General features: G+C 29.5%; 1 protein-coding gene across 3 annotated transcripts in view; it reads left to right on the forward strand.

Annotated features, from left to right (window-relative positions):
• Positions 1 to 19,304, forward strand: part of LOC129976599 (homeobox protein cut-like) — a 283,318-nt gene that overhangs the window by 233,269 nt on the left and 30,745 nt on the right. For all 3 annotated transcript variants that reach the window (XM_056090238.1, XM_056090240.1, XM_056090241.1), the window contains one exon: positions 18,898 to 19,062. In XM_056090238.1, coding sequence (XP_055946213.1) covers positions 18,898 to 19,062 — 165 coding nt within the window. The remainder of the gene's footprint in view (positions 1 to 18,897; positions 19,063 to 19,304) is intronic.

Here is a 19,304-nt window from a genome sequence, read left to right on the forward strand (position 1 = left end):
TAACATTTTCTCAATAGAGCGAATCTAATTGATAGCGTCCTTGGATGGAAAAGTAATTGAAGCGGTTTGTCAACGAAGAAGGGATGAGAAAGGAAAAGGGCGATGTTGGACTGGTGGTGTGGAAGTGTATTGAGTGTGAAAGATGGTCAAGTGTTCAATGTCAGTTTCTTGATGGCTGTTTGATTTTACGAGTCTGGAGACAGAATCAATCACATTTTTTTTCTTTCTTATGAATCAAACTTCTTAATGTCCAACAAATTTTATGATTGCCATTGTTATATATATATATATATATATAAGAAATTATAATTTTCCCATAAATATCATATTGACAACAATCCAGTTTGTTTTAAACTTTTTAGTTGTTAAAAAAATTAAATAATTTTTAAAAACATTTAGTGGGAGTAGTAATTTTTACAAAGGTTTTAATGAAATACGTATGTAAACATGTTTTAGCAGATGCTTAGTTAAAAAGAAGAGACTTTTGAAATTTTAACTTCAATTTTTTTCATTCTGGGAGGCATAATTTGTGCATGAAATCAAACGATCATAAAACATGCGTTAGTCTACATAGCGACGCAAGAGCAAAAGAGAGAGAAATTTTTCCCTTCAGTGATTTTATTATGAGATTTTTGATAAGGATTTCTTTTTACATGTGTCTTCTTAAGAAAGAGAATCTTAGGTATCTTTAAAAGAATGTTGTAAGGGGTTTTATCCCTTGACTTGGAGCTTGAGAAAAGGCTGAAGTCAGCATTCTTGTAGCGCGAGTGTAGAATTAAATTTAAAAAATGGGATAAAAATTTGAAAACTAATTAAGATCTAATGTGTGTGTGTGTGTGTGTGTGTGTGTGTGTGTGTGTGTGTGTGTGTGTGTGTGTGTGTGTATGTATGTATGTATGTATTAAAGTCTCTCATATAATTAATTTATTAATTAAGAATGAATTTATAGTCTCAATAAATACGTAACCATTATTCAGTATTCTATTAGATCTTATTCTAGGAAAATTGGTTCGATTTTACGATAAATTTAGAAATTCCGGGGAAAAAGTTTGAGGAAACAAATGGGAGGAAAATTTTTCATGCTCAAAAATTTCCACAGCTATATTCTGGATCTTAATACTTTATTGGCATCAACATATTTATTAATTTTAAAATTTTCGGTTTTTATTTCATAACTGATTATTGTTTTTCATTAACTAATGGTTTTGGTTAACAATTATTTTTTCAATAGCTTTAAATTATGATTTTAACTTTGTAATTCATCTATCTTTGCTTTAAGTGGCCTATATAAAAATCAGTATAATTATAAATTGTTAAAAACTATCGATTAACTAAAGACACCAACGAAGTTACACTAGATTTATTCTGTATGCTGTTTTTTTTAATTTTAACATTAAAGAATTTTTTCTAATATAATTAGATTTTAAATTAATAATAAATCCTAATTATAATATTTTTCCCCCAAAATTTTCAACGCATACGCATTGCACAAAAGCCATTTTAATACAATTTAAAATGTTGAAAAAAAAAATTTCGATTATAAGAATTTTATTTCTGTACAATTTTTTCTCTAATTTTAATAAATTTTTTAAAAATTTAAAATTTAACAAGTTTTTAAATAATTTAAAATAATTTTTAATAAATATAAATTTAAAAAATAAATTTAGTGTATCTTACTGCAATATTTTTATTTGTATAATAAAATTATTCATTATTATTTGTATTAAAAAAATTATATTTATACATTTTTAAAACTGCTACAATAAAACTTCTAATTACCTATAAATTTTTAACGATTATTTTAGCGTATTTTACTGCAATATTTTTATTTGTTTTAATAATTGAAATTATACCCGTAAAAATTGCGATGATAGTAAAAAATATTTTTTTTTATTAATTATTGCTGTTATCGGAAAAGATTTTAAAAATTGAATTAAAAAAATTGACGAATCTATCCTAAAACATTTCGATATTTGATCGTTGCTTTGAATAATTGTATATTCGAATCTCCTCTAATTTTTTTTGTTCTGGAAACGCAGACATTTTTCGCGTGATATTAGAAAATTCGATTTTTATTTCAGTCATCCTTCCAATCATTAACCTTTACATTGCCTTTTCTTACATTTCTTTCTTCGTAGAAGACTCAAAAGGGTTAACAACTCACAAAAGAAACCTCTCCTTTTTTTTTTTTTTTCCAAGGAATCATATTTATTGCTCACGAAAACTCAGACACAATGCACGGCGGCCAAAACAAAATAGGAGAAACCTTTAAAAAAAACTTGAAAAAAGAAAAAATAGTTTATAAAAGAACATCATGGAAGAAAATAACTGCGACCGCAGCTGTGATCTCCGCTCTTTTATCTCTTCAATTCTTGGGCAAGTAGCGTGGGTGCCAAGAGAGCGAGCGAGCTACTCCACGTAGAAGAGAAGGATCCGTTTGCGATCTATTAAAAAGTTTGAAAGTATAAACATGAATCTCGAGGGTTTTGTTTGATCTGGCTTGAAGTGCTGATGCAGCCCTTTTACTTTTTGTTTCATTTCATTCTGCAAGCTTTTCACTTGTTTATGGGAAAGGATTGCAAAAAGGGATAACAATTCTCGTGGGAAACTCACTCAGATTTTGGTTGAAGTTGGAGTGCCTGATTTGAGTGAGGAGCATTGGTCCCATTCCGCATTCAGTGAGGTCTGTCTGTAGTTTCCGGTTTCGGCTGGTTTCCTAAGCGGACATCCGGATTTTATTAATCTGTTTACAAACAGAATGAGAATATTCAATATAACAATCAAAATAAACCAAATGGATTTTTTAAAGCAGCTGAATGTAAAATGGTGTGAATATTTATTTTAATTTATTATCATTAATTTTTCTTTCTTCTAAGAAAAATAAACAACAATAAATATTTCGATCGATTTAAAATTTAGTTATACTTTTTTTTTTAAATTCTTCCTTAGAGAATTTAGTTCACTCTGTTTCAAGAATTCTTAAACCATTCTCTGACTAAAAAAGGTACAATAGATTAACTTTTGAATTGCAAAATTATGCATTTGTTGATTTCTCTAATTTTAGAGCTTTAAAAATAATTTTAAAATTCATTTTCGTTTAAAATAATACACTGAAATTATCAAACAGTTATTCTTGACTCATTTTTTATTTTAAAGTAATGGTTTATTTTTAAAAATTTTATTTTCTACATTATATGTATAATATAGGTCCAAGAAAAAAAAGAAATTTATATATAGGAAGTCCAGAGCTTTAAAAAAAATCGCTTCTTAAAAGGATATAAAAATCCTAATTTATATAAATACTCATAGTTTAAAATTTCTTTTTTTATTTCAAAATGAAATTTATCATATTACATTTTCTTCAAAAAAATTGATTAAGGAAGCACAAATCATTTGCGCTTTATGATCTTTTTCTCCTTTGTAAAAACGTTAATTTTATATATGCCGTTAATTTTATATATGCCGTTTTCGTTCGTGAAATTTGAAGTGATTCCGTTTCCGCCGTAGCCATTTTTGCCTTTCTTCAATTAACTAACAACTCAATAATCGAATTATAAAATTATTTACTGACTAATATTTTTGCCACAAGAAAAATGTCTTGATTAAGGTATTTTTTATTAAAAAAATAGTTTTTATTGATGAAATTGAATTAAAAAATTGTCTTAGTATTATATTTATTTTTTTTATTCTGCGTTGTTAAATTTAAATTGTGTTTATTTATAGAGTTTTTACAGAAAAAATTGCAAGAATAATATATTCTCTTTTTTCACGTTTTTTGCCTTGGAAGGTTTATTCAAAAGACTTGATTATTTTATTAAAATTTCATTTTTTCTTCCCATTATTCGAGTTTATTTGAAACCGATTTTAATTCGTTTCTCCCACATAGTTGAATTTTTAGTTATTCTTTTATATATATATATATATATATATATATATATATATATATAACATTCCTTTCAGCAATGCAAGCAAGATAAACGGCTCTTAATCCCGCACATTTTGGTACATAACTTATGCACATATGAATAGGATATAAAGGCTTTTCAAATTTACAGAATTATCTGGTAATACACCTAAATGGAGTAGACATAAATTATTTCTGTGTAATACGGCAAAATAGATGCAGTTTTTTCAAATAAAAGTATTCTTTAAAAAAAATCTATTAGATACTTAAGTATTATGTATCTATTAGATATTATTCTGTATTCGACAAAATTAAACAATTCTTTCATACTTAAGCTAAAAACAATAAAAGAAGCAGCAAAAGAACAAGCCTACAATACATTTGAAAGCAAAAAGTAATGTTTGATTTTAATAAATAAAGAATATATATAAGAATATAAAAAATATAATATAATAAAGTAAAACAAAAGTAATAATAAAAAATATGTTTTACTTACATCCTATTTCCAATTTTTTTAAAAAGAGAAAATGGACTCTTTCTAAATTTTTAATGATTTTTTTAATTCTTGCCTTTTCTAGGAGCGAGGGAAGATACTTAAGTACTATTAAAAGTATCTTCCCTTATATATATATATATATATATATATATATATATATATATATATATATATATATATATATATAAGTTATTGAAAATAAAATCACCAATTTGCTTTTTTCTCTATTTAGGAATTTTTATTGATTATTAAAGCACACACCCATTGATTATTAAGAAAGAGTCCCGTCCCGTGTAAAATAAACAGTATCACAGAAATATATAAACTAACTCGAAAAATCTAAGCCTTATCAAATGCTTTAAAATTGAATTAACATATAAATCTAATCAAAACTATTTTTAAAAATAAACTTATATTAACATGAAAATTGATTTTTTTTTATTTTAACGATTTTCTATTAAACCTTGAATTTTTGTTTAAATATTATATTACTCATGAAATAATTTTTTCTCAAATTCGCTATTAGGTTGTATCACTCAAAAGAAATATAAATTTAATTAATTGATTGAAGATGATATGGTAATTAAGCTTTGAATATATTATTGTCATCCAGAATACACCTATAAAATTTCGAAATTCTAGTTCATCAAAAAAAAATAACAGAGAAAGAAGCATTTCAATGAAGAATGACAGAAGTCACAAGTGGAAATCACATAAATCTTTTTTTTTATATATATGTACATATGTACACATTCAGGAGCGAGTAAACGAATTAAATAAAGCTTTACAGACATGAAACAACTTATGTTAAATAAAAGTGTTTTTAAAAAATCCAAACATTATTTTTGATATAATATATTAGTTATGAACTTTTCAATTGTTTTAAATTAATATGATACTTTGAGCAACTGAAGGGCTTCCTTCTTTTTCAAGAAGGGATGTGATTGCTATGACTTAATTTGAGCCTGAATTAATTACTAGAGCTTTCACATAGAATTATAAATCCTTGTAAGAAGCGATTATATTTCTTCTTCCAATTGCATTGTCAATTGAAATCACTCCAGCAGATTATATTTCATTTTCTTTTCTGAGTATTAAAGAAAAAGAAAAAGAAAAATTTATAACGAAAGCAGCTCTTTCTGAATTTTTTCAAAAAAATATTGCTATAATAACAAACTTTTGCTTTCATTTCCATATTTACTCAAAACACACCCGTCATAGTAAATATTTAATCCTTTTCCTTTCCTTATCTTTCAAAAAAAAAAAACATCTTCATAATACTAATTTACCAAAAAAAATTTAAATATCTTTTTAGTATGGCAACTCCTCTCAAGAGCAGTCACTTCACCGATCATAAAAACCGCCTTAACTCAAACATCCAAAACACAAATTCCCCCTAAACACATGAAGGGAAATTCAATCAATTAGTCTAAAAAATAGGCTTCAGAACTCTCCCCACAGTCGAGGGCAGTAAAATTTCCTATATCTATGTAAATTAGCCTCCCAACCCCCGAGAACTCAGTGTATAATATTGATATAAACCGTGCCCATTTTCATGGAGCCACCACTCGGTCCGTAGAATCCTTCTTCTGGTAGAACAGTAGGCGAAAAAAATATTCATACAGGAATATTTCTCGAACGATTTCATGTAAACGGAAGCTATTTATTGCTGGCTGTTCCGGTTTTCTATGGATATTGTAATGGAAATGTTTCCGTTTTGATAAAAACTTAGATCTTCGATCCTTATTGCCAATACCCCATGCTTGGCTGTATGGAAATAGCGAGATCCCTAAATCCTATAGGGTTCTATCGGATTTTCCACACTGAGAACGTTATTGAATCCCTTCCGAAACCATTATGCGATAGTGGAAGTTGTAGTGGTTGTTATAGAGCACGGAGGAATAAATTCGGAAGAGTTGAGGAGAAAGAAAAAGTATGGATTTTCAATTTTATGTGCCATTGGTTCTTTGGAAACTATTTCGGGGAACAAGTGAATCTGGATCTTTTGTAAAGTAAGACATCTAAAAGTAATAGTTTGTTCATCTTAGATAAATTCGTATATTCTGTTGCCATAATGTTCTAGTTATTTAAGATAACAATCTAAATATTGAGCTTGTATATATTTATGCTGGGTGATTTTGAAATAGGAAGAGTTAAATGTAAAATATAATTCAATTATGTATAGTAGTCTAAAACTGAGTTGATTATTTCGAATGAATACAATATGAAATAGTTGAAAAGATTAAATTGTGCCAAATATTATAACATTAACTACCTTTGGAGGCAATTGTTTCGCTAGATTAATTATTGCCAAAAATTTCAATTAAATATCTTGCGCAATTACGTTTTAATGATTTCGCAGCAAAATATTTTTACACTCCCAATAATGACAGATGCATAAATAACTTGTACTGTTATAGGAGCTTTTGTTCATTGTGCTATGCATTTTCCTGATTTTTTTGTCAATATCTTTATACAAGCAATTAATCCCATTTGGGGGGGAGCCTCAAAATGGAGTATGAGAAGCTTCCGGTTGAGTGATTGGTTCTCACCACCCTGGTGAGGAGAGAAAAAGGTGGGGTTGACTATCTCCTACCGATGACGGGATGTACTTCCCAAGGGAAGGGTTGTACCGTGGTCGACCACAGTTCCTCCCAGTGTTACTGTCGCTAAGGTCATTCAATTTTATCCGAGTGCCTCAGGCTGAGTCGGAGTAGTCAATTTGTGATTGTGATTATATATGCATTTATATCACAGGGAAAAGCAGCAATATTTAAAAAAGAGCGCAATTAAAAAAAAATTCCTCATTCCATGATTTTGAAATTAAACTTTAATTATAATGTTACGAATCTACGATGCGGCTTCCCAGCATAGTGGGTTCCATAGGAGGTCCCAGAACTTGGCGATTATTTGGCGACTTGGCGACGAATTTGGCGACTTTGGCGCCAAAATAGATTATACCCGAAACATCGAGAATTTTCCCGACCGTCCAGTAGGAACAGAGACACGCCTCGAACGTTCCCGATTGGTTGAGAGGCTTCTAGCCCCGCCTCCTAAGACCTATAAAAGGAAGCACCCGCAGCTGCCGGGCAGTGGTGAATTGGGTCGTGGACCAGTGGAGTCGAAGAGTAGTCGGAAGCGACGGTGAAGAACTCGTCTTCCAGGGACTAGGGGAGCAGCGACGAAGTAGAGCTGCTGTGTATACTGTTGTATGCTGCTGTGTATAATGTTGTATGCTGCACGTCTCGGCTGAAGATAATTTTGTGCTGTATATAGTTGTCGTCTTTTGTGCTGTCCTGTGGGCCTTAGTGTAAATAAACGTCGTTGTTTTATTTTCTACTGCCGCCTGGTGATTGAGCTTTCTCCACACCATATAACTCCCACTATCCAAACGAACCCCGGAAATTTCGTAACAATAAGAATAATAAAATTTTTAAAATTTTATTGATTGAAACTGCATTGGATTGACTAAAACTAATTTGTACCGAAACCTACTCAACATGGGAAAATAAGCTGAATCTTCATATTTTGTTTATCAACAATTGAAAAAGACACAGGATGAAATATTGGTGGCAACACTGTAAAAGTTTTGAGCTTCAACTTCAAAAATGAAATGTATTGTTGTAAAATACAATTAAGATATTTTTTAATTATTTAAAAGTTGAAAAATTATACGGCAAAAAATTGATATCATTATAAAGATAATTTTTTTTTAATTTTAAAATCCTGTAAAACACTTTTTTAAGTTGCAATGTTTTCAAAAAAATATTGTGAAAAAAAAAAGGCAAATTTTGGCTCAATTTTTAATTAATAAAAACTCAATTAAATTTTCAAAAAATATTCCACCGAGATACACAGTTCTATCCTTCAAAGTATATATAAACCATGTTTTAAAACAAGGTCAAATCGTCTGGTCTGTAGAACGCCAACATACAAACTCGGACACAAAATGCATTAATCTCTATCAGTAATAGAGTTAGCGATGAAGTAGCGATAAAAAGTAGGAGGACCTAAATTGCAGAAATTAACATAAATAATTGAATTTATGTTATAGTTTTTCAGAAAAAAAGAATATTCATTCTAATTAAATTTAGTGTCAAGATTTCTAATATTCTACTTATACAGATTTCTAGACATATCTTATTGCTCGATTACGAACGACATTTGGCTCACAGTCCACTGTTTATATAAAGTATGTTATTCTCAATGAAAAATTAGTGAAAATAATGCCGAAATTGCCCTGATTTTTAGTCCAGTAAATTTTATTTGGTTGCCAAAATGCAAAATATTAAATTCTCTAAAATTATAGGTTGCTTTGGCGAGTTGCCTTAGGGCAAAATAAATCAACTAGAAACAAATAAGAAAGAAGCAATGAGATCAACTTTGAAAACAGAATTTTTTGTATTTGTAACTGCTTTGGAATCGAATTACTTGAAAATTGCAAAAACGCCATCGGATTTTTATTAGATATTCCGGAATAAATGTTATTTAATTCTTTTCACTGCTATTCGATGGTGAGAACTGAGATATTCTAAAAATATTTGTTGTTAGTATAAACAAAGGAAGGGAAGAATAAATTTGTTAAGTTATTAGGAAAATGCTACTTATTTTAAATATATTAAACTAAATTTAATATTTTATTAATTATTAAATTAAACTATATATATATACGTAGAATATTAGAAATATATTAAACTAAATTATATATTATTAAACAAAGGAAGGGAAGAATAAATTGTTAAGTTATTAGGAAAATGCTACTTATTTTAAATACATTAAACTAAATTTAATATTTTAGAGCAACACAACAGTTATATCGGGATAAGTTTCATAACTGAGAACCGTGGTTATTTAATGAGAGGAGTGAACATTCCTTGGTACTCGCAAGGTAACGCAATATTCAGTAATCAAAAATTAAACCTGTTTCGGACCATAAGAAAATAATTTGGGTAAGTTTTTCCGTAAAATTCCTCAATTTTGGAACATCTCCAAAGAATGACCGCGCGGCTCTATGCACTATAAAACTTAGAATGAGGAGTTGCCCAGAGATATTTTATATTGTTTTTAGTTCAGAGACATAATCTTTCAAAATGGCGATGTAATTACCTTGTATAATCTATATCGATAGAATATAAAAGAATTAAGTTGCTTTTTTCACTTTGTGGTAGATCTTATTTATTTATTTGTAATCACTGACAACCAAACAGACAACGTAAAGCACTGTTACAAATGGTAAGAAATTCGAACAAATATAAAATATATATATATATATATATATAATAAAACTTTGAATCAGTACTGAATAACACAAAAAATACAAAAACAACGACAGAAATACAAAAAGCAGAGCAAATGCCAAAATATTAATTACCAATTCCGGCAATATTATCAAATTAAAATACAGAAATGGCAAGAATAAACAAAGATTAAAAATTTTAAAAATAAAACGTCTTTACAGTATTTATGACTATTCAAAACACAAGTTTTTAAATTTAAAATTTCTTAAAAAGAAATCAAGTTCTCCCAAAACGTTAGAAGAATCAAAGCTATATTTTTCCGAGAAACCCTCTTCACTCAGAGATTTATAGCAGATGCAGCAAAAAATCCTACAAATTTCTTACAGTTTCACCAGATTACACTTAATAATTAACTAAAATTTTTAACCAATTATCTGTAGGTCAGTTTAAATGAAATTCTCAAGCATAAATGCAATTAAAAGCTTGGTGGGCCACATTGATCTTTTGAACCACATATAGAATTTTGTGACTCGGTTAATTTGAAACGATATAAACTTGAAACAATTGGATCATGGCCTATTAAAAAAACATCTTTATCACTACAAACAATAAAGGAAATTATGTGTCTGTGTGCGTGTTCTCTGTCTCTTCTGACCAAACCGTTTGACCTAAAGCTTCCGCACCTAGCACGTGTGTATTTTGGATGTCAGGAATGTACACTTTTAAACTTTTTTACGTTTTAATCAATCAAAATTTAAGTGTAAATTTAACGTTTATTATTTTTTACACCATTTTAAAATAAAAAAAATATTTTCTCAATGATGTTAGTTTTATTTGCCTTACATTTTTTTAGTCTAGATTCAAAAAAAGTTTTAATGATGTTTTTAAGTATATTGTATATATTCCTTATTGTAAGTGAAACCCAATTGATTTTATGTTGCTACTACTGTTTCACTCTGGGGTTTTTTTTCCATTGATGATACCCATATATGCAGATTTGGCCTATTTTTCCATAATGGCTAGACTTCTGTTACAAGCATTTCTTTAAATAAAATTTTTGATTACTTTGACAATTACAACTAACATTTAGCTTCAAAAGTAAGCAATAAAGATTTTGTTTTAAAAAAGCTTTCGGGCATTTATAAGCATTTATACTCAGTCCATTTTGCCGGCGTACTGGCATAGGGGTAGCGCGTCTTCCCCGTAATGTGGGCGTCCTGGTTTCCAGTCCCGGTTCGGGCATGGTCGTTCTTCATCTGTTCTATCTGCGAGATGTGTGAATGTGCCCACCTGTAAAAAGGGGTTGTGCAAGCGAATGTGATGCGTGAGTAGCTAAGACGCACTGTTGGCCCTAGTTGGCGCTACTTAAAACAAGAGACGCTCCCTTGGCTTAAAATGGCTGACTTAGTCAAGTGCCATTAGAAACAACAACTCTGGCCATTTTATTTTGGCGTTTTCTTTCTTATTCTATTAAGTTGAATATATCTTTATAAAATCATGGAACTTTTCATTGAAGAATCCTCTTACATCTTGCGTAAATCATGAAAAATGTTTTGTCGTACACACGAAACTTTAATGTTGAATCCTTCTTTTCTGGCCTTATATTTTTTATTATCATGCTTCGATTCAATAAACAAATCGATTAGTTGTGGATTAATTGAACTGATTAAAGTTTAATCGCTTCTCTTTTAAAACCAAACTTCAAATTTCAGGTGAAATAATTAAAAATTGAAAGAGGCGTATAGCATAAAGAGCATAACCGTAGAAGGTTCTAAAATAAAAACCAGCGGAAGTGGTCTCCCGAAAACTTTCTCGCATCCACTCTAATAAACATATCATGCCAGAGACCGCTTTACATGGCATTGGCATGTAATAGTTATGAAATATTATCTTTTGGCGTGAATTTAGCATTTCTATTAAACTATCGTGTCATCCTTGGCGAGTTATTTGGCGATTAATTCCTGGCATACGGTTAATAGTATTAAAAAATCGAATTTGTGTTTTAGACACATTTTTCTCAACTGAATGAAACAAAAATATGACATTGCATTACACTTGTAGTCACAAAATCCCATGCTGTGTTTGATATATTGAAGTCATTGCGTTTTTGAATGATCGCGTTTACATGTTACTGAAAGTACAGACCGACAGACAGTCAACTCTTAAATGGATTTGTCTCAAAATATGACAGGTGTCTACATTATAAATATTAAATCTGTTAGCCGAATCTTATCTATCTAGCTCTCTCCGGTTTGTAATTCTCGTGTTAACTTATATTCGAACAGCTGGACAGATGGACTTCCTCTGAGCATATTTTACTCAACATTTGATAAAAAGCTGCAAATTTAGTGAAAAGACCGTATGCCAAATTTCATTCTTTTAGTTCAAAGCGTTTTTCAGTTATCTTTGTCACAGACAGATAAACATTTTCGAAAAATGTGTTTTTCGAACGCTGGGAAGTATAAAACGTGGTGAATTCGTCAAAATATCGAATTCCAGTCTTTTGAAGATTACAATACTTTCACTATACTACATATACGAGAAAAAAAAAAAAACATTGATCAATCCATTTCTTGAGGCAGGGGACAACGGCAAAGATTTATTTTGAGGGCCTCCAAAAAATAAAGGACTTTAATGAGAATTTGGTACAAAGTATCAAATTTCGTATCAATCGTATATCAAATTTCAACCGACTAGTTCAACGAGTTTTTGAGTTATCTTTGTCACATACAGACAATCAGACGGACATTTTCTAAAAATCTGTTTTTCGAACTCAGGGGAGGTCTAAAACGTGGAGATTTGTCGAAACGTGGGGTTCCAATTCTTTGACGATTGCTATTTTTTTTCCATACAACTTATACGAGAAAGTAATAAATAACATGGCAATTGAAGAAAATCATTAAAACCAAGTTACGTGAAATTGATACAATTACTATGTAGCCAAAATTCCCGTGAATCAAAAGCGGTATAACATAACAATAATTTATTTTTTGAGTAGTCATTCCATTATGGACGGATACATTTCACAAATAAAAACCACTCTTCACTCTACAAGCCATCCCTAATAACACCGCCAGTCCATTGGGTTGATTTTCATGCATATAGGGCACACATATCTACTCCAACTTTCCATAACTTTTCCCGATTATGGACCTACTTCCATTATGTGACGTTATCTCTAGAAAAGTTCTCTCTCATTAGGGTTAATGAAGCACGCTGAACTCAATGTTGTTAATTTACATTAATCGCCTGCATCTTGCCAACGCCCCCCGATCAGCAAATCATATGAAAATGCACCTCCAATTGATCCCCGAAGTCCTATTCGAAAAATATTTATCCCCTTTGCTCTATACGCGGCACACGCAATAAGCGCCTGCTTCGGACGATTACAGTTCTCCGCAGGGCTCATTGTTAGATGTAGCGGGGCATATTTTTGATTATCAAAATTTTCCACGTCCTATGGCGTTCGAGATATGTTGGGTATTTGAGCAAACATAACAAGGGAGGAAGCGAATAAAGACTATCACATTTTACTTTTGATGCCTTTTGTTATGAAAAGATTCGTTTTGCATCGGTACCGGTGCTTGGAGACTTTGGGGTTGTGAATGCAGTGAAAGCATGCGCATGAATTCAACTCTGGAAGGATTAATAACGAATAAAATGATCTGAGAGAAGCTTCATATTCCATGCATTTGGTTTTCTGATGTTATCATTTCATTACGTTTCTTAATCTTTTCATACTTGCATACCCTTGACCTATAATCAATGCTCCACCTCTTTATGTTTAACTAGCTTTTACCCGCGACTTCGTACGCGTGGAAATAGATGGAATTTATAGCATCAATGGCTTTACCTTTTGTTACTCCTGCGCATGCGTGAATTTTCAACGCCAATTGGGGCAACACAAATGTGTGAATTTTCTACGCCAATTGGGATAATGCAATATAGATTATAAATTTTTAATTTCCTTTATTTTATTTTATTTTAATTCAAAAGTACTTCAGAATGAATCCGAAAGATCGATTCATTAATGATGTTTAATTTTAAATATATAGAACACTAAGAAAATAAACAGAATCGTTTGAAATAATAGTCAAAATCATGTTAAGCCTAATCTTATTGGCGTGGGGGAAAAAAACACTGAAGCTTTACTCATTTGTCGATTTTTGGCGGGAAAGTTAGTTTTTAATGAATAAACAATTAACCACTCCATTAAACGGAATAAATAGTAGCCTATGTCCTATTCCAAATTATAATCTATCTCTCAGCTAAATTTCATTCAATTCTGTTCAGCCGTTCTGGCGTGATTGACTAACAAACATTCATCCAAACTTTCACATTTATAATAGTAGTATAGATTACTATTATCTACTTATAGGTACAGGTGTAAAGTTGTAATATAGAGAAATTTTTATTATTTTCTCGTATACGTCATACAGAAAGTGCTCAAGTATTCGTCTTTCTCGTCATAGAGGAAATAGTGTAACCTTTAAAAAATTCGAAATCGAGATTTTGACGAGTCTCTACGTTTCAGATCTTCCTGAGTTCGAAAAATACAGTTTTAGCATTATGTCTGTCTATATGTCTTCAGTGAACACGATAACTCAAAAACTGCTTTGATCTAGACAGGTGAAATTTAGTATATGGAATTATGACTAAATGTGTAGATTTCTATCAAATTTTGAGCGAAATCCATTCGAAGGAGGTTTGTCGCTTCGAGTGCAAGTGAACTCGATAAAGAGCTAAGTAGATAAAATTTGGTGCACAGATTTAGCAACTAATATATATTTATCAAATTATTATCTTTATTTTCAAGAAAGATTTTCTAAGAGTTTTTTTCAAATTTTCATTATTATCCAAAAAAAATATATCTATTTAGCTCCTTTATGATGTCATTACAATTTTGAATAATTATTAATTGGTTGCGATATTCAATAAATAAAAAATGCTTATTCAAAATATCTTTACACAATTTCACCGCCTTAATTCAAAATACTAACATAAAAAATTTAACAACTAACAAGGATATGATGTGATCAATATAAGGTTGTCTGTTTAATCAAATGCTGTTTTTTTTCATTGTTATTTCTTACCAAAACTAAGATTCGTTTACAAAATTGATACTATTTATCTTCATTGTAACATAAAGAGATAGGAAATAAATTCCATCTTCATTTGTAATATCAGTAATATTAAAGATAAGCTATCATAAGTAACAACATTTTATGGAGGAGCTAAAAGAAATCCTAGAGCATATTATATTACTCGCTATATTTTATTTACTTATTTGTTACCTACAACAGCGGTATTTTATTCATCTGAAAATGCTGAAGGAATAATGCAAATATTATAAAAATATCAAATTCAGCAGAATTAGACTTGTGATACCTTACTTTTAAGATACAAATGTATCGTATACAATAACTTAGTTACTACAGATATCTAACACACACACGTTACCTTTACAATACATCAACTTTGTGTCAAAAAATGGTAAATAATTTACTGCACATATATAGCTGAATAATTATTTTTGACAGGACATCTTCAAATACAAAATTTTAAAAAAATCTTATTGCTTATTTGGAATTCTTTATTAAATAAATGAATATCATAAATGTACTGCATTTATTGATTATTTATTTTGAAATAAAGGAATATCGTATAGATTTAAAACTGCGCTTACATATGTTTCTAATTGATTAAGATAAAAATACTCATTTTCATATGAATGAGATATATATTTTAAGTATTTATTAAGAAAAATTCGAGTTTCGGGTATTTAAGGTAATTGAATGTTCCAAATTCTCAAACTATCTGAAAAGGAAAAATAGCTGTGCTACAAGAGATAGATAGGGAACAAAATGAACTGGGTTGTTAGACATTTAAAAAAATTAAAGATTATTAAATCTTTGAAAATAAACATAATGAATTACGCCAAATAATATCTAAGTTCTAATTGCTAATTTCCATAAATGTTTTAGAATAGCTATCGCTTAATATATTCATTTCGGGGCTTGATAACATTTCGGAATTTTTATAACATTAACCAACTGATAACAATAACCAAATTGGATAAAATCAACTATATTTTAATAGCATCAAGGGAAAAGAGGAAAAACACTTATCTCGGAGCTATATGTTTTTAAAAATTTTTTTTAAATCCCTTAAGTGTTGCTTATCTACAATTATATCTTAACAGTTCATTTATATATTGTTCGTATTAGCTATTTGAATGATGCACGTCTTGTCTCAAATTTTCAAATGCTTCACTTATTTCATTCGATGTCATCGGAATCATCAAAGTTTATTTCTTGTTGATTACAAAAAGCTTCACGATTTTTCAGAATATTACGAAGAATGGACTATGATATTTGCATTTGTGCGGCAATGATACAATAACTCTTTTTTGGTGAACTTTTATTCCTATAAAGAATTTATCCACTTTGCTTTCATAATTCAAACGAAAGCAACACTGTCTTATAATTATTCAACAGATTTCAAGTCAGATCCAGCAAAAGAATTGTCCATTTAAACTGACTCAGACTGCTCTAGTCCAGATAAACGAATGTGAACCCAATCCAGTAGGAAAAATGATTCCTATATGTTGCATACAAATGGTACGAGAAATTCCACGATTTTGAAACCAAATTCATCAAGGAGTTGCTCATTTGTCAGTCCGTACTTTCACAAAAATGTAAAGACAATGACTCAAAAACCCAATGACTTGAATATATGAAATTTGTTATGGGATTTTGTGCCTATAATTGTAGTTCTGCGTCAAATTTTAATTTTATTGAGTCTAAAAAAAAAGACGCCTAGAATGGACATTCGGTTTTCTGGAACTTGGATATTAAATGCATCTTAGCGATTAATCGTCAAAGATTGCACTCTAATAGGCTCTTTCGTAACTATAATTCTCCAATGACATACTGTTAATAAAAACAAATACATTTATAAGTGTACGTAAGGAAATTTCAAGAAGATCATTTCCACTGGTTCAGAAATATATTTTCAGTTTTCTTCCCAAATATTTAAAGTGACAAAAAAACGACAATCATAAAAATTTTGAGCGTGTTAAAAATATTATATATATTTTTAATCATTGTAACTATTCGCATGCGCTAAGGGAAAAAAAAATATTACCTTTATTTTTAGAAATTTATAATAGCCATAAGTACATAATTGCATCACTAACATATAAATTCATATCATGTACTGATTATTTAAATAGAAAAAATCAGAGAAAAGTAGCTCGTCAAACAAACTGGCAGTATTCTATAAATAGATTTTGTTTATTTTGAAGATAAGGTAAAAAATTATTTACTTTTCCAATAATTGATTCCAAATTTATTAACTGAAAACATTGACATTAAGAAATCAAAGAAACCAACATTAAAAGTGAAAGTCAAAACTCTGAAATAATCAAATCATATTCATGTAAAAGTTTTTCACTCATTTTGAATGACTAATTTAATTCACTAATTTTGAAAACAATTTGAAATAATTGTTTATTTTACGTTTATGTAGATTCTAATTCGATTTCTCAATAAATTTACTTGATGCGCCGAATGTACATAATTAATTATTCGATTGAATCGCACATTTTTCATGAAATTCTGGAGATAAGAAGTCACTATAAATTATTAAAAAGCTTTCAAATAATGACAAAATTTGAAACAGTCCGAAATAATTAATTATTTATAAACTCTGCAAACATGAATTGCTTAGACTGAAATTCGTAATAAATATTGAAAAATCAAATAAAGAAAAGGATTATAAGTTTATGCTTTGCAGCGTTGCATCCACTTCTGAGTCTGTTTTACTAAATTTTAAATTCGTAATCAACGGCATAGTTTCTGCTCTTGGAAAAAAGTTAAGGTTTTGACTTTCTTAAAAACTATAGGAATATTCAGCACTGTATATTTAATTTAGTGAATTTCTTATAAATATTTTGTAAAATATTTAGAGCAGCATATCCTCCCGTTTTCTACCCATGATCGGAATGAAATATATCACTCTTTTATATAATTGGGATTCCATGGCAAAAGGTCTAACCGAAGAAAAGTATTTAACATTAAAATGTGATATATTTTGTTTAAATCTTTTTTATATGTGTAAACGGCGGAAATGTATTAATTAAAATGGTCAGAGTGATTAGCTTTTATGCAATATTTAAAATTAATGGGGTTTTTTTTCTCCTGAATGTATCAACCTATCTCTTTAGTCCCAAAAAAGATAAATGCAATATAAACGTTTTCCTAAACATATTAAAAGTGAATTCCAATAAGTAATTTCCATATCGCTTCTAAAATCCTAAATAAATGCTTTCAGAAGCGATACAGTAATTATTTCAGCATGAATAATGCTTATAGAATAGCTTATTATATCAAAATTGCGATGCACGTGTTGTGAAATACACATTTAAGATATCGTTCAAAACTTTCAACAGAATCACACAAATTTGACAAGTAATTTCTTTTGGACAATAGGTCGTCAATAAGAAATATTCTTTCAAAATCTTAATTATTTTTTTGAATAAAAATCGATCAAAATGTTAATATAACATCAAAACTTATTACTACACTGAAACCATTTTTACACCACTTTTAAAAAAAATGATAATAATAAAAGATTTCTAAGAGTATCGATCTTTTTTTCATTCAAAATGTAACTAGAAATTTGTTATCAAGCCCTTATACCAAATTTCATCAGCCTAGCTCATAGCATTTTTAAGTTTTCGTGCTCGCAAACAGACAGACGGAGCGATAGACATAATTTCAAAAATGTGTTTTTCACACTCATGGAAGTTCTGATACCTGTCGTCAGAGTTTCTAGGTCAAATTTCTGGACGATTGCAATATTTATATTTGTTTTCTAAATGCGACAAAGTAAGAAATGGGCCAATTTTTCAGTGATATCAGTTTTATTTTTTAAAAGTTTTCGCTAATTTTAATAAATTAAAAATATTTTCAATGTAATTTACAACAATACTTTACATTGTTTTAATAACTGTATTTATGCGCATGCGCTGCGATATGATGCTTTGGATTAAAGTTCTGAATATCTTTTAATTTTTTTAGAGCATATATCATTTGCAAAATATCAATATATAAAATGTTATGCACTAATCTTGCATACACTAAATACATAAATTTTACAATTGTGTTATTAAATGTATCGATATAGTAACAGTACTCTGTCCAGGAAAACGTGTGTCATGAGTTATTTAATAATCCCTTTTTTCTGCCTCCCGTCAGAGGGCAGCACTAGGAGAGGAGTGCCTGAATGATGAGTGTGAAGATGAAGAGCAGATGAAAGATCGCATCGGACGTCGAGAGGAGGAGGAGCGAATGACGCAATCGCCAGATACTCTCATAGGCTCCATCAATCTGCACATGGAACTTGCTACCAAGAAAAGAGAGGTATGTGCTGCCATCTCTTAAGTAAACTCTGAACGTTTTGTACTTGATGAATTTCTTGAAAAATAACGCTCTTTGTTAATTATGTTATGTTAAAATATATTTTTTATGTCCTATGTTAAAGAATATAAATCTATTCTAGCCATTTTTTGTAAAAACAAGAGTTGATACAGTATTAATTATTGTTGAAAAAAGCTGAAAAATAATAGATAGCATCAATTAAGCTATCCTGCTTTTTCTACGTT

The sequence above is a fragment of the Argiope bruennichi genome, chromosome 7 (genome assembly GCF_947563725.1).
Source record: "Argiope bruennichi chromosome 7, qqArgBrue1.1, whole genome shotgun sequence".
NCBI lineage: Eukaryota > Metazoa > Arthropoda > Arachnida > Araneae > Araneidae > Argiope > Argiope bruennichi.